The sequence below is a fragment of the Pelmatolapia mariae genome, linkage group LG7 (assembly GCF_036321145.2).
Source record: "Pelmatolapia mariae isolate MD_Pm_ZW linkage group LG7, Pm_UMD_F_2, whole genome shotgun sequence".
In the NCBI taxonomy this organism is placed as follows: domain Eukaryota; kingdom Metazoa; phylum Chordata; class Actinopteri; order Cichliformes; family Cichlidae; genus Pelmatolapia; species Pelmatolapia mariae.
The window spans coordinates 14,798,868-14,816,270 of NC_086233.1; the positions used below are offsets into that span (position 1 = coordinate 14,798,868).

A 17,403-nucleotide genomic window follows, 5' to 3' on the forward strand; every position below is an offset into this window, starting at 1 on the left:
GGACACATTGGACCGGCGTGTCCATTACACATTTTGTTGTGATATTATTTCAAGCATAACGTAGCTTGTCTTTGAGCTGTATGATCTAGATTTTTTTTTAATTGTTGAAAAAAATGTTATATATATTGGGCAGTGTGATAGTACACTGTTGCCTCACAGCAAGAAGGTCCTTGGTTCAAATCCACCATCTGGTCATGGCCTTTCTGTGTAGAGAAACAATGAACTGTGGATCCTTGGGACAGCTGTTGATATTACCCTGTTACTAAAAAAATACGCTAAAGGCTCATTTGAGGACACAAACATAAACAGTGAAGAAAACATGACAACGTTTGGAGGGATATTAATAACATGTTTGTATCCTGCTCCACTGACAACTCAAATTTGTTTGTATTGTATTCATCCTGGGTGTTTACTTTTCATGATACTAATACACTTACATTTTATTTCAGAGAAATATTACACTTCTTACACCACTGAACATACATATCAGCTTTATTTCTGGGGTGATAAATTGTTAGAATATGTATTATTACATCAGCAATGTTATATTATAACAATAATGCAATAATCTTAAAATACATTTGCTTTCTATGAAACAGTCCCACACAGTGACATCCACAGAGAAAAGTGATGATTGAACTGAAAGGTATGTATCCATGGACTCATGCATATTTGGACAAACATGCATACAAAGACACACACACACACACACAAACACACTCACACACACACAGACGTACACACACACACATACACAAAGGCTTATGTTTTGTACACTTTGATGGATGAGGTAGGCTTGTGTGTGTGTGTGTGTGTGTGTGTGTGTGTGTGTGTGTGTGTGTGTGTGTGTGTGTGTGTGTGTGTGTGTGTGTGTGTGTGTGTGTGTGTGTGTGTAAGAAGGATTCAGTTCAGCCATGCATAATTCAGATTTAGAAAAACAAAGGCCTGCTTGTGTCATAACAGTTTAAGCTACACATTCTTGCACGTTAGGCAGAAGAGACTAAAATCCAGCTTCCTGGTAAACAGGATGAGAGCATATTCAGCATCTTTAGCTTGTAGGTGTCTTCCTAGAAAGGTATTTCCTCATTTTTTAAGCAGACAAAATTGATGCAAGCCTTTTTTTATAGGCCTTTACATGTTTTTATATTTATCATAACTACTGCATATGTTGTTTTCCACACAGTCCTTCGCAATTTTTAATAATATTAAAGAAAAAGAAAAACTTCTCAATGGCCAATATATATTGCAGTAATGGGAACTCAGCCACTGTACTTCTCATGCCCTCTGCTGGCTGGATGATGGACCCGCAACTCACATCCACCTTTTTCAGCTTGTCTACCAAAGCTTTTACATATTTTACTGATCATTAATGTTTCTGTGAATTTTCAGTGCAAATCAAAAGACAGAAGTTTAACAGTTAGCTGAAAGTTATCATTTGCAAAGTTAATCATGCATTTTCAATCTTTACAAATGACATATTTTAATGCATGTGCTGGCTCTAACTTCAGCTTCTGTTCAAACTGAATGCACACGCAGTGTTGCTGGCTCACAAAATGAGATAAATTTCATTAGATAGGCACCCTCACAGCAAGAGGGTTCTGAGTTCCCACCTCCTGTGTGATGTTTGGATGTTCTCCCTCTGTGGGTTTTCTCTAGGAAACAGTCCAAAAGCATGCTTATTAGAATAACTGGTGAGAGTGTGTGTGGTTAACCTTGTGATGACTGCTGACTTAATAACATCCAAGCACAGCTGGATAAGTGGTTAAGATATAAAATGTTTCAATAAAATTGTATATACTGATTATATCTGGAAATGTTGCGGATGAAGATTTGTGCAAATGGCTGTGGCTGTGGCTCAGGACATCCAACAGGTCATCTTCTAATCAGAAGGTTGGTGGTTTGATCCATGGCTGTTCCAGTCTGCAGTTCTCAGGTTCAGTATTTTGGGCATAATATTGAACCCCAACCTGCTCCTGATGCATTCATCAGGAGGTGAATGTTAGCTAGGAAGCACTTAAACATAGAAGTAGGTTGGAGTGCTCAAACAGAGTAAAACAACAGCACATTTACCATTTAGCAAATTTCATGCTCCAGAACTGAAAGTAAATATTCTTGTGTTCATTTGTAAATATTGTTCATAACGTTTTAATCAGTGACTTAAAAATTTTAAGCCCTTGCTTTCTTGCATCCCACTTTCCAGTTATATGTGACCTACAGCTTGTTTAGTGATAGCACTAAAGAGTCCACTGATAAAACTGAACAAGACAGCAAAACTTGTAAATATGTAGATTATTAAGGATCTTATTGCATGTTTTTTACTTTACTGTATCAGATTTCAGCAAGCTTAATATGGATAGTGTGGAGATAAAAGCCTAAAGAATAACAAAATGACGTCCGTTATTTTTCAGTTTCAAAGGATTTTTCAGCTTCCAGGCACAGCACAAGAGCGGCAATGGTTAAGACCACATGGTCACATGGAGCCCCCATTCCACTCCCTCTCAGGGAGAATTCTTCTGTAACCTCTCTGCTTGCAATTTTTGTGTCTATCTCCACTGCAGTTATCATAAAAAAGCATTCATCTTATGATCCTCCTCTTCAATTTAGGAGCTACGGGGAGCTGGAGCCAATCCTCTGCTGTCATAGAGCCAAAAGCAGGGTATGTACACCCTCAAAAGGGCCCAAGGCTATTACAGAGCTAAAACAGAGACAACATTTATTCATAGCCAATTTAGAATCACCAATTAATGCATGTCTCCAAACTCCACACATAAAACCCCCCAGCCAGTATGCAAGCAGCAAGCATGAAGCAATACTATCTATTACATGCAAAACATTCTACTTTGCTTGTCTCTTTTCTTTCTTTTTTTAAATATGTCTTGAAAATGATTGTATTCATACAGACAAATACATGTCCAGGACACTAATGTGTCATTATTGTATATACTTTTATTTCTCACAGGAAAGGTTAAATGCATAATTCAACAGAAAGTCTGAGTTCTGAAGGTCCCTTTTAATGTAGAATGTAATTTTACATTCCCGCTCCACCACACCCACCCACACAGGTAGGGCCTTGGGGTGCGGGTGTGTCACCAGGGTGCAGGGGAGGCATTCCCCCCCCCTCTGTCCCCTTCTGGCCACCTGTGCCTCAATTTTATTCCACAACTTAGACATCCACATTCCTCACACTCTCATAACACACACATATATATAGGGCCTTGAGGGTGACCACGTTAATGGCGTCCAGTGGACGGTCTGTGTATTCAACCTTACCTCTGGCGCCGGTGCCCACCTCTCAATTTTAAATCCATGTAGACATTGAGGGTTCTCGGGAGGGGCCGTGCTAACACCTGCTGCTCTCTGGCAGCAGCATCATGCCCTCCCTTGTTTTAAATGCACTTTAGAACAACACGCAGCAACACTACACATGAGCGGGAGGAGTGAGGTATGGGGTCTTCACACACACCCGTTCTCTACTAGCCATTGGGGCAGGGGGCTGGGAGGAGGTGTTGGCTGTCCGATGGGCCTCCCTGCTGCCGCGGAGCCTGGGGCGGTCTGCTTGCCTCCACCCCGGGGGAAAGGGTCACATCTCTTGGGTCTGGGTGCCGTTTCCCCCTCTGGGGGTGAGGGTACCTGGACCCGGGGTATAGAGTATGTTTGGGGAGTGTGATTGTGTGTACATGTCCATGTATGTCTATTACTACGTTGGGTGAGTGCTGAGTGTTTGTATATGTGTGCATGAGGGTGTGAATGCATGTTTAAGACTGTGTGTGCCTGTTTGTCTGTGTCTATATGTCAGGTCGGGTCTTAGACTCCACCTCTCTGGGAACACCCAGGCCCTCCAAAGTGTGGAGGCCTATCTCCCCTCACCACACTCCCTGCCAGTGACTGATGCCCTCAGGGGTTGGTGCATTCTTGGTGTCCGGGGCTGGGCGCTCAGGTATGCACCAGCTCACTCCCGGTGGCTACTTGGCGGGGCCTGGTGCCTGTCGCTCGGTCAGGCCTCTTCCGGGGCAAAGGGGACCCCCCGGGCCTCCGGCCTCGGGGTCTGCGGCTCGGTTCACTCTGGCACAGCTGGCTGCCGGCAGAGCCGGCGGGCACGCCAGTGCAGCCCCCTCTGGCTTCTGCTCCGTGGCTACTGGGTGACCCCTCGTCTGGGGATCTCCTCAGCCCTTCCCAGGAGGGTGGCACTGATGCCCCTCCGGTGGTCCACCTTGGGCTCTCGCACTCTGGGGCCTCTGGATGTCTGAAGCCTGGATCTCCTCCATGCCTGCTTCATGCCCTGGGGGACGGGGCTATGGCCCCCCACACCCTCTAGCAGACCGTTACATGGAGAAACCTTTTGTATACAAGTGCGCTGATCCACACAGGTGTGCACACGGGTGTTCACTGTTCGTAGACATAAACTACACCTTTCTTAGCTGCTACTTCAAAGCACATTGTGCGCTGTCTGTCCTGTGTGCTGCACAACAACATTCAATATTTAGTATTTACTGCTGTTCACACTTAAGATAACCTTTATTAGTTTAGCTAGATTAGTTTAGCTAGATTAATGGGATGGAGTTGTGTTTAGTATGTTGCTTTGGTTTGTTTTTTTTGCTTGTTTTCTCTTCTTTTTCTCTCAACAGGTGATCCAGGGGATTTTTTTTTCTTTTTCTCTTTGTCTTTGTAAGTGCCCTTTCTCATTGTCCCTCTTCCCTTCTGTTTTTCTTTTCCTTCCTCTCTTTCCTATCCCCCAGTCATGTCTGTCCCATCTGTAACAACTGAAAATAAAATAAATAATAACAACAAAGGTTGATCAAATGGACCAATACGGCAATGCCATGATGATCCATTTGGCAAAATAAATCCATTTGGTATCCTTGTTGGTCTTCAGACAACAATTCTGATGGCTAAAGAACCAAATGGGACAGACGAAAAAAAAAAAAAAAAAAAAAAAGAATGTAATTTTACTACTTTGACTCAGTCTCAACAACAGTCTGTCTAGCTGACTGTAAAAGCAGGTGTCTTACTGTCAGTGTTATTATTGTTAACTTATTGCAAGTGTGAAGACACACAAACAAAAAGTACTGAAACAAAATTATGCACTTACAAAAGAAACTAAAATTAAAGGGGGGACAGCTAGATTCTCTTTAACAGTTGGTCACTTTAGTCTAAGGAGACATTGTTGCATATTGAGACTTTAATGTCTACCTGACTGTGAGTCTGAGGATTTCACAAACTGATTATGCATTTCTGTGTTACAGTTTGTCTTCTGTTCTAAAGTTCTCATGTCTTCCCCCTGAAAATCGCTCTTAGTATGAAATGAGCAAACTCATGCTAAAAATAAACTAAAACTACATTGTGATTTTTAAAAAAGTTATAATAACTTTGCTTAACATGCAAATCAAATACTGCATCTGATTAACCTAATAGTACTATTAGTAGTCTTGTACTGTTGTAGATGCTAAAGGTGGAGTTAAATCTACTTAATATCTCTTTTGGTAGTTTAATCTATAGGAACACATTTTATGATGATAATGAGCTCTTTAAAAGCAGAGCACTTTAAAGCTGTTAAACAAATAAAAGGAAGTACAGCCAGTATCACGGCAGCTGGTGAAAGAAATGTATTCACATGACTTTCCAGATTCAAATTATGCAATCATGGTGTTTGATAAACTCTTCTGAGCTTCTGAGATTTCAATTTCAAATAATGGTACAGTCATATAATATGCTGTTCGCTGTATAATAATATACCATAAGGCAGAGAGCTACTTGGGACAGGCTGAAAGTAGACTGCTGTTTGTGGTAAATGCAGATTATGAAATTACAAGGATGCACAGGTATTATTACTAACATAAAGTTATATTAAAAATGTATTGCTGAATACTGGTGGGGAAAGTGAGCTCAGGCGGTGCTGACTATAAGATAACTCTTTATTGTCATTGCACAGTCATACATAGTACAATAGTACAATGAAATTGGAAAACTGTCCTACGTCGGCACTACATATAACACAACACGACACGATACGACACATCACAACGCAACACAAACAACACAACACAGTATAATAACTTAGTAATAAAAAAGAAGAATAAGTGTATTTGTATTGCACACTGTTATTATTGCACATTAATTATTATTGCACCTTGTTATAAATATAAATATTATTATTGTTACTGTTTTTGCCGTTGTTACCTCCTCCAAAAAAAGTCCAGGTAGGTAGCCAGTCAGGTCAGCTATTTGCATTGATTAGGGCTATTGCCCTGTTGTAAAAGCTGTCCTTGAGTCTATTTGTTCGGGACCTCAGCAGCCTGAACCTTCTGCCAGACGGCAGCAGCTTAAACACCCGGTGTCCTGGGTGTATACACTCCCGTAGGATGCTGCGTGCCCTCTTGAGACAGCGAGTGCGGTACAGGTCCTTCAGGGAGGGAAGAGGATGTCCAATGATTTTTTGGGCCATATTGATGACCCTCTGGAGTGCCTTTCTGTGTGCTGTGGTGCAGCTGGAGAACCACACACCGATGCAATATGTCAGCACTGTCAGATATACTGGTTTTTAAATAACCTGATGGTGGAGTATAAATGCCTCCTACATCTCTTTATACAGCATTTTGAACTTTTTCCATTTTACTTTTTGAGTTAACTTCACAGAATATCACATTACTGCTGCTTTTCACCAGGCCGTGGTAAAGGGCACTAGGGCCACACGGACACCGGGCCTGCCCGGTGCAATCTGAACCTAGGTTATGAAGTTCAGAGGCCAGCGTCTAACTAACCATCCAGCACTCTCTACCTGTGGAGCTCCACGTAACTCTGCCGCTCTTCCTACAGGTCTCAGATGCGGAACCAGTGCTTACTTAAACTCCCCGCTGTTTGCAGTATATACTGAAGGACAAAATATTTGGTTTTGAAACATGAGCGAACTGTCACCAGAGGCTTTCCCCCCTAATGGACCACGAAAGGTAGGCGCTTGCCGAAGTAAATCCAACTCTTATTTTGGGCTTAAAGTGAAAAAACTTTATGTTAGTTGTCACCGTACACTTCCAGACCTACTGCCTATAGCTTAAGGCTAGTAACAAGGAACTAAAAAAGAGGAAATAATACAGGCTGAAATCTAAGATTATAAATTACACTGACTACCGTGAAAAGTGGAAGGGGTCGCACTGTTATCTGTTCTTAATTGGAACATAGCCGTTATTTTATTTCTGTGTAATTCTTGAAAAAAACAACGTTGTGTTGTTTTTATTTAAATAATCAAATCATAAATTAGATTTTCTTGCTTTATACGCGTCATGTGTAAAACTCTGAGCAGACCAAGTCAGAAAAGCTCATTAACATCGCTACATAGTTTGCAGTTGTCGTGAGCCAAGCTGGCCAATGAAAAGCGAGTATTTTACCCTAAAATATAGCCTAGATAACTGAAGAGCTGCGATGACGAACCCTCAGCACGTATGAGGATATTTTATCCTGTACAACCACCTGACTGTGTTTCTTTCTGTTTATTTACCATTTGAACCAGCAGTTTATGAGCTCGGCCACCAGAGGGCCTTCTAAGCAGAAGCCTATTTCATACTGAGCAAGTAAAATTAGGTTTCACTGTAGGTTCAGTGCTCTTATATGCAAGTAACCAGACATTTTGTATTTAAAAACAGCGTTATAGGAATTGTATTCATTTAGGTATCCATATATTTATTATTTATTTAGATCCTTAAACCAGAGACCATATTTCGATCACTTCACAGCAGTGACATCAGTGAGTTCTTGGACTACATACATGTGTCAAATTGAACTTTACAAACTACACACCAGATTAAAACAAAAAACTGTGCCAGAATGTTTTTTTTTTTTTTATCTAAGCCCCCACTTCTCGCACTCTTTACTGGGTCGGATTACACACATCTTTAAACATAATCTTTATTTTACGCTCAGCTAGACACCAGTAAGGTTTTATGACTGCATCTTGAAGTGTTTTGACGCTAGTGTGCTGACAAATGCATTGACAGACACATAAACTCCTGCCAGTGTGCTCAAAATTGCCTTTGTCATGATCACACACCCACACACAGTATCACACAGGGAAATAGTGCTACGCTGTTGCAGCTGATAACAAAAAAACTGAATGTAACATTGTAGTATTAGTGACGTATGTGTGACAGCATGTGTACACAGCTTTCGAATGTTGCAACTGTGAGAGCTCAGTGTTTTTTACATACTGTTAAGTGGTTCAATAGAGTTACTTATGTAACACAAACTATAAGAAAATCACATGTTTAGTGTGGTTACATGTTATATGGTTTTTTAACTTAATTTATAAAGATTTATAAATTAATTATTTGCATTTATATATTATAAATGCATAAATAAATATATATAAATAAACATATTTTGCTGAGCAAACGTAAACTATCCCATAGTGAATGTGAATTAGAGGGAAAGCAGCTTAAAACAACTACTAACTGTACTACGTGGCTACTTTTAACAAAGGACAACGATTGTTAAACTTTATCAATACAGCTTTTTCACTTCTCCCTATTCATCTTTGAATATTAAACCTCCAAAAGTATGGGGCCATTTCTTCCATATCTTATTTCTATGTGTCTGTCTCTAGGGATCACCTGTCAGGTCAATAAATCAAATCAGTTGTATAGTTATGTGGTACATGTGGATGGAATGGCTGAAGTGATGCTGAGAGAATCATTCACTGAAATTATATGCTTTGCTTGCCCACATGGACATAAACCAGACCTGCTCCTAGAGGCACTGCTAAAGTGCTTCTCTTAATATATTCTCATGTAGAAAACACTCTGTAACTGTATATATTTTTGCAGTGATACTTTGTTTTGATGGCTAGCCTTTTTTTTCCTATATTCATACAGTTATATGAATAACTGTTTTAAAGCACTATCAGCAGGAATACTTTCGAAAGGTTTTAACACTACCCCCTCCACTGACGAAATATACCAGCAATTTTTTTAAACATTATACAATAGTTTGAAAAATAATATTTTATTTATGTGCAGTCCTCATTTAGGAGTCTTACCTAAATGAGTAAAGGGTGGGTGATTGCAAATAAAAAGCTAAATATGACTGTTTTGCTTACGGCTAAATGCAGCACTAAGTAAGAATATGTTTAAACAAATGTTTGTTATATGTTCTGAGATTATGTCAGAACAGGAGGGTATGGCCTCAAAATAATTTTAATTGACTAATTTATTGTTAATTCACAAAAAGGGGGGGGGGGGGGACACAGTTTCCCAGACCCCAAGGCAATGTCTTCAGTTTGCTTGTTTTGTCATCCAGTGGTTTCAAATTCACAGCATAAGGTGACAATGAAAAGAAAACAAAAACTCTTTTGTTTGTGAAATTATTAAGCAGTTCATGTAATTTTTATTCATTTTGCTTGATGGTTAAAATGTTAAAAACTTAAAAATAATAATAGAATATTGACCAAAGTGTGTTAGTGGTTTAAGTCCTAAATTGCTAATGTGAAAAAATAATTCAGGAAAAAGTACCTCGTTAAATTAGTTAGTTAAAGCACAAAGTTAACATAAGTCAATATGAATAAACTGTGCAGTTTGATTTTAAATAAATGATATGCAGTTGACTGTATGGCCAGAGCAAAATAAGTTTATCACATGTTGAATGAGTATATTAAACATCACAGTAAGGTTAAGAGTTTGTGCATGGACTGTATATCAGGCACTTATACCATTTATTAATGATGTAGAAATCATCACTGTACCTTTCCTGAAATATTGTTATTTTTGTTATTGTTATTTTGTTTTTATGGTCATTCTGCATCCTGTAATAATAGGTAGCCTACCAAAAAGTGTAAAGTATAAAAGATGGATATAGCCACCATGACATCACCAACTGGCTGGTGAGGTTCAGTTTGAATCCTCAGGTTGAGTGTTCTTGCTGTCACCGTCTTGGTGTTTTGAAAGCATGTATGACAAACTAGAGGTGGATCTGACTGTGAAACCACATTCTCATTGTCTAATCAGTTGTTAGTCACAAGTTAGCTTAAATTGAAAAATCTATTTTTCTGATATACATGGACTAACGTGGACTAAATGTTTTATTTTATATGACTTAAAAAGTATGATTAAGACAATGAATCATCAGGAAAGTATTTGCAGAGGTCAGGGCAGAGGATCATTCTTCCAAAGAAACTGGAGTATTTCTGCTACCACAGGTAACGCCCCCTGGGGGCCACAAAAAAATGCATGTTCATTGTAGTTATGGCTATGATTTTCAGACCTGGACGCTATGGCCATCATGAAGTCAGTAATGGAATAGCAGCAATATGCAAGTAGTATCATGAAAACTTCTGAGTTATACATCAGGTCAGATTAATTCCCCACCATCAGTCCTTTCAGCTGTTAACATCAGACTGGTGTTATGTAGTCGTCTTGGGTAAGAAAAGGGTTTACAAAACATCTTTTATTCCTACAGCTGTGAATATTTTAAATAAGATGTCATGGAAGATGGTTATTTTAATTTTGCTTTCATTTTGAAGACTTTTTTGGTTGTCATATTCTTGTATTATTACAGACTGCAACTTTTTTACTCTAAAGCCAAATGTGCCAAAAATGAATTTATGTTGCTTTGTGACTATTCTATTCAGTTCTATACTTCACTTCCTGTTCCCTAATGCCCTGTTCCCTAACATATATATATATAGATATAGATATATATATATATAGATAGATATATACACACACACACACACACACATACACATATATATGGAGATATATATGGAGAACTGACCACTGACCAGAGAGGTTTAAGATTACACCCATCACCGGGTCACGCTTCTGTAACAAGCCCACATTGTTAGAGCCCACATTTAATTTTAGTGATGGAAAATAATAATATTTTTTAATCCAAAATGTCAAAGCAAATAGTTTAATACAAAATACAATGGAGTGCAGTTTTGTTACAGTTTAAATGCATTATGTGACACATCTGCTTAGATACTCAGTTGAAAAACATAATTATGTTTAAGGATAAATTATAATATATCAAATAATAACTGGCATTTACAGAATTTCTGATTCAGTTAGTATCACATTCAATAAACAAATAAGCACGTTATTACCAACTATCCTAATCTTGAGTGGAAGAATGGTAGAATGTTTAAATAAAAATATTATAATGATTATTGTGCTTACATGTCAAACGCTAGTTTATTTTTGGCAGCAGAACTATAACAAAAGGCAATAAAAATGGTCTATAAGCACACTTTATAAAACATTTTCTTCAAGAAAACAATGCCATGCCCTGCCCCACCCCCCATTTCAGCTGAAGAGTAAATATACCCTGTTCTCTAAATTAACCACGTGCCTAAAGGTGAGGTGGGAGGTTGTTTGAACAGTAAGTGGTGTTTCATCAGGTCCCCATTACTGTGATAGCATTATGCATAATTCACGTGGGGCTTTAAATGACCCCTGGAGTCACAGCATGGCCTCTTGGGAGTTATGAAGGCTCGTTCTGCAGAGTCAAAAATTATACAATGTTGGTATGATGGAGATAGAGAGAGGAGAGAGAGAGACTAGGAAGCAGAAAGGAAGAGAGGGAGATGGACCGTGGCCAATGATCAGCAAGCAGAATAACTAAAGTAGAGAGATAGAAGAGATTTCATAAAGCCCACTCATCACAGGCCGAAAATGCGACCATGTCACCGAGGATGATCGAAGAAACAAAGCCGGATATGAAGCAAGAGGTGATGAAGAGCCGCCAGGTGGTTTAGACCATCTATTCATTTTATTCATTAGTCCGGGTCATTTGATGGAAGCGCTGGCGGCGAGAACGGGTTATCGGGAAGCTTTAGATCATAGCCTGAAACACATTTTGTCCTCAATATGAAGTCGAAGTCCAAAATCCGCCAATAGCGGGAGCTTGGGAACAAAACCGAATTCGTAGGTCGCATGTTTTAAATAATTATCTACATCTCACGTTTTCCCTCCCTTGATGTTCTCGAACGGAGGTGTGTGGAGAACAGAGCGATTCGACCCCGCAGCCGATGCCCGGAGAAAACAGCAGCCTGTGTGCAGGCAGCTGTGGACGACAGGAAGGTGGTACCCACGAGTCGGTGTTTATTATCTGGGATCTGACTCCGGAGGCGCGTCGCTGAGGTATGGGCTGCGCTCCCAGTATCCACGTCTCTCAGAGCGGGGTGATCTACTGCCGAGACTCAGACGAATCCAACTCCCCCCACCAGACCACCACCATCTCTCAGGGCAACGCAACCACGCTCCACGGGCTCTTCATCAAGACCGATGCGGCCGAGACCATCCCTTCCGTCATCACCTACCAGAGTCGGCACTCGCGCAACAACTCGTGCCGGGATCGCAAGGAGAACAGCGGAGGGCACATCCGCATCGAGGCCGAGACGCAGACCAGCCATACCAGCATCAAGGTACAGTGGTTGTGACAGTGGAACGCGTTGAATGAACCGAACGTGGGTGTGCTGGCATATGGTCACCGCATCAGCAGAGTCGTGAGTGAAAAGCACACTTGCGAGAGGGCCATTGTTGTTGTTTGTTAGTTGATGAGGCCCAAACCTGTGGGTTAGGGATTAGAAATCTGGCTGCAGTTCATTCAATCCCTCCTCATTAACTCGCCCTGTGTCAAGCCATGCCTGCAGCCAGCCATGTGTGTAACAATGATGATAATTGAATGTATGACATATGACGGTGGCCTTACTAAAGGATCTGGTGTAGGGAGGGTGTTATGCTGCATAATTGCATTTTAATGCACAAAATGTGTTAAGCTTAAGAATGAGTTTCACATTGACTGAGGACTCTGTAGCAGTGTGTAACACAATAAGAAGATAAGGGCATTTTAAGTTTCTATTGAAGAGTACCTGCAGAAGTTGGACCATATTTGTATTTAGTATTTCATTATAACATGTGTTTGCACCACACTCCACTTCATTGTGTCCACAGGAGAGTTATAATTGCTCATAAATGCGTTACTAAGCACTTATACATGATTACATATGTACTCTGCAGTGTGTTATGAAACCATGTTCTATATAAGTACTACAGTGTTTTAAAGGCAAGGGTTACCAGAAGTTTTTACTTTACAAAAAAACCCAAACTCGGGTCTAGCTTTCCCTGAAATCCCCACTTAGCGTGTTTCTCGCCATCAGCCATCTCTTGTAGTCTAAATCTGTGCTATAAGAAAAGCTTGTTTGCAGGCTTTTGTTTATTATCTCTGAGTACAGCCCCAAAGCTCCAGGCAGAGGTTCCCGGAAGCAGATAAAGCCGTGAAATGAGCAACTGTACATCCAGTGGGTCAGTACTTCAGCAACAAAATGCAAAGTGTGTTTCAGATTGCCTAAAGTGAGAGGATCAGCTCAGATTTGATAACTTTGGTTTATATCCTTTATATCAACCCCATTTATGACACTGTTTGCTTTAAGATGTGTAAAAACCTATTAATCTAATAAATTAAGTCATTATGAAGAGGATTATTATTTGAGTCATTGTGGAAAAAAAGAATTAATTGCTATTAATTTAATGTAATAATCTGTAATGCAGGAGTCAAGCTTTCGAAAACAGCCAAATTTTTGTGGATTAGTACATTAAATGTATTTCAAAGTTTTCAGAGAACACGTTTTTTAAAAATAAACACTATTTTTTATACTGAAAAATGGTAAGCGGCTCACTTAATGAACATATTGCAGATATTTAAAACGTTGATAACCACGTGAAAACTGAGACAAAACTGAGCACAGTGCTGCTCTGCTCTGCTTAGCAGTTTTCAAATCTTTTCATGAAGTTTGTGTGCTTTTTACTTGATGAAGGATTTCTCTCATGAGGAAGCATGTGAACAGATACTTCTTCATATTTATGATCAAACCCCAGAGGATATAACTGTGTTTTGCTAAGAAGTAGTCTAGCAGATGATCGTGTCATCAGACTCTCAGAATACATTAACCCATTCAGGCCTGGATGAGATTCAGATACTTTTACATAATAAACTCATCTAAGGCTAGTATGGTTCCAGTTGTTTTTGATTGTTCATATTAAAAAGCTTTTAAACTGTCCTTATTTCACATTTGTGGATAGTCTTTAACACTTTTCATTCATTTTTCCTGATATTTGTCTTGTCTGCTCCTAATATGGAAGAAATTTGGCACGCGTGAAACGACAAGACATCGATATGACATGAGTCATTCCCATGAATGAAAACATTTAGTCACCTTAACTTAGACTTCTTGGCAGGAGCTGAAATTATAGCAAACAGTTTGATAACATTTAGGTTCAGCAGTTGAGTACTTTTTATAGATTCGTGTCATGAGTTAAGTGTAGCTCAGACAGTGTGTGTGTGTCCTGGTTTGTCAGCAGTTCCTGACCGCTCTCTCTCAGTACCCCCCTCCACGACTGAGACAGGATCAATGATGCCATTTATTATTAAAACCATCTGCCTTACCCTGCAGGATCTCGATCATCTGCCACGGTGTTGATCACGCTCCTGTGTGTGCATGTGCATGTTTATATACACCAGTCATTTGTTTACCCCTCTGGTCAGTACATCAGGGGTGTGAACAGTCACATGTAAAGGAGCTGATGCTGCTGACCTGTACTGGTTTCCCCACAGGGCTTTATGCCAAGGCACTGGTTTAAAAAAGGAATAGACCAACAAAAGCATGAATTGGCAGATTCTCACAATCAACCAGCCACATCTTGTTTAGAACACAGACTGTATTTAAAAGATGGAAGTAATTTCTGTGGCTTGACCCACTGGTTTCTGGAGTCTGCAGCTCCTCTTTGTTGGTGCTGATGGTTTCTGAGGTCACAAGTGACCATATTCAGACCATAGGGTGAAGTGCAAAATTATCAGCTTATGCTAGCAAACTTGGTTAGCAAGGTGCATCTGCATTACAAAGACTCACATTTCTGCTTATACTGCAGAGAAACAAACTAAAATACTGGAATCCCAGTCTTTGTTTCAGACAGCACGCATGTTATTTGTTAGATAATTTCATTAAAAATGCTCAAATCAGCCCAAACACTCTAAAGACGGCTAGTTCACTAGTAGGTCATAGTTGTCAATGTTGCTCATGCAAATGTCAACTTGCACAATAGCAGATACTAACACATTTGGTGTTGTTTCGGCACCTAGTTTAGTTTCGGTAACCCAGTGTTAGAGGCTGGATTAGAGACACAAATGTACAAATAAATTTGTCTTTACTAGCATTTAATAACATTTCAGGGTAGGGGAATAGAGACTGTCAGATGACAGAGAGGGAGTGTGCCGCAGTAGTTGGAAAAGATGAGACGTTCTGAAGAAAACTGCAGAGAATCCCACGTACCTCAAGCACTGCATTTCTGCAGGTTGATGTCACAGTTGGCATCCGCATTGACCAACACAACAATCATAACCACAACTATAGAGACTTTAATTAGAGGACATGAGCCATAGCAGATACGATCTGCCCATGTTAGCACTCCTGTTAACAAAAGAGGCCATGCCTCTAACTCTAGGCCTTAATTGTAAATTATATATTATTTAATGAATTCTATATTGTTTTTATGATGGAGCAAATTGGCTTTAGAGGCCAAAAACCTTTGCACCAGGCTATGCATTATTTACATGTTATAACGTGGTAGTCCCTGGGGATTGACTCATATTTAACAAGTCCAACGTGGATTAAACATGCAAAAATTCAGCAATGATAAAGTTCTGTATTCTTAAAAAATAAAATAAACCAGACCAAACCCAGTTAACACAATTCTTATAAACTCATGCCAGTTTGTAGAAGGTCTATTTTAAGTTTTTTCTTTGGCAAACAAAAGTGAGATCAGGATTGGAACAGAATGTTGCTGCTGGTGATACATAAAGTTGTAGGTCAGCAACAAACAGACCAGTGCTATGATAAGAAGATACACCATATAATTTTTGAAGATGCAATTTATTCACAAGTCAGCATATCTAATAAACAGACAAAACACATTATAACCAAGAAAATGTTTATCATATAAATTGTGAGACTGGATCCATTATACTTTGTTGCATTGGCTTTCCAGATTGTAATTTTGATTTACACATGACAACTGTGCAAGTGTGCACACCAAACCAAAGCTAAGCATACACAAACCTCACGTCCTTTGTAATGCATCAAAACCAAAGCAAGAGCCCTACAAGCATTAGAGTCCCTCCTCCTCTCTAATTACTCTTTAACTCAGATTATTGATTTCATTTACACACATCAGTGATGTCTTGCATAACAGTAAGAAGTAACAATGTAACAATTTATTTTGCTATTAAGGAGAACTCGTACATCCACCGCAAGCGCTGTGTTCTCTTTTTATTTCAGTTATGAGCCTGTTTTTCACACTAAAAAACAACTTTTTCGCCATAAATATAAGATTAAAAACATATAAAAATATCTAATATATAATATATATATAAAATATAAGATTGAAAACATTCAAATTAGCTGTTTGTTTGGATAGGGCGTGGGAAACCTATGTCAGTGTTTTACACAGCACTGATGCAGCAGTGATTTTTTTAGCCGTTTGTAAGGATGACAGCACTGAACAAGTGAATCGTCAAGTCACAGATGGGAAGGGCCCAGCATCAACCCATGTAGCTTAAGCATACTTATTCTCTTTTTGCTGACTATAAAGTAATGCATTTTTGTGTAAGTCATTACTTCTCTTGGACATCTTAATGCAGAGGTTCAAGAAGAAGAATTCAACAGAAGCCTGCATTACAAAGCAGGATTAGGGGCTTAGCGAGCCAACTTCAGTTTTAACCCTGGGTTTTCTGTGTTACCATGGTGGGTCCATCATCAGGGTAACACGTTTAGCCTACTCTTGAAGAGGTTTTGCTTGAGATAAGAGATGATCGCATACAAAACCACTTCAAATTGGCCAGTCAGTTCTCCGGCACATAGTCTCACCATTCCTGAAGTTAGCCTACTTGCCAGTTCTTCTCATCTTTCCTTGGTTGATTTGAGTAGAATCACACAATAATACAGCACTTTTATTATACACATACACACACATTAGCACAGCACTGCTATGGTTGTCTTGCTCTGGGTCTGCACTATGTGATCAATCTCTTCATATTTTTCTAATATAGTTTTTCTTTATTTACAAAATATGCTGCTCTGCTGCAGTTAGACCTATCATGTTTGTAAGTGGTCATATGTAGCTATGTATTTGCATGCTCTTGTAGCTAGATTAGGTAACCCTAAGTTGATATATTGGGTTTAGTTTTCTAAGGTTTTACATGTCAGAATATAATAAAAATCATCTTAAATCTTATAGATACTAAATAATAGTCACAAAGTATTGTAGTGTCATTATTTATTTAACAAAAGCTGAGCCAAAATGTAGAAACTGTGAAAAACTAACTACACCCCGTGATTCATTTGCTTGTAGAACCACCTTTAGCAGA

The 17,403-nt window shown here is 39.4% G+C and overlaps 1 protein-coding gene across 1 annotated transcript in view; it reads left to right on the top strand.

Annotated features, from left to right (window-relative positions):
* Positions 1-11,530: 11,530 nt before the first annotated feature.
* The window catches only part of pde8b (phosphodiesterase 8B), a 44,307-nt gene continuing 38,434 nt past the window's right edge, over positions 11,531-17,403 (top strand). Inside the window, exon 1 of the mRNA XM_063478053.1 lies at positions 11,531-12,406. Within this exon, the coding sequence (XP_063334123.1) occupies positions 12,125-12,406 (282 nt within the window). The 5' untranslated portion in view covers positions 11,531-12,124. The remainder of the gene's footprint in view (positions 12,407-17,403) is intronic.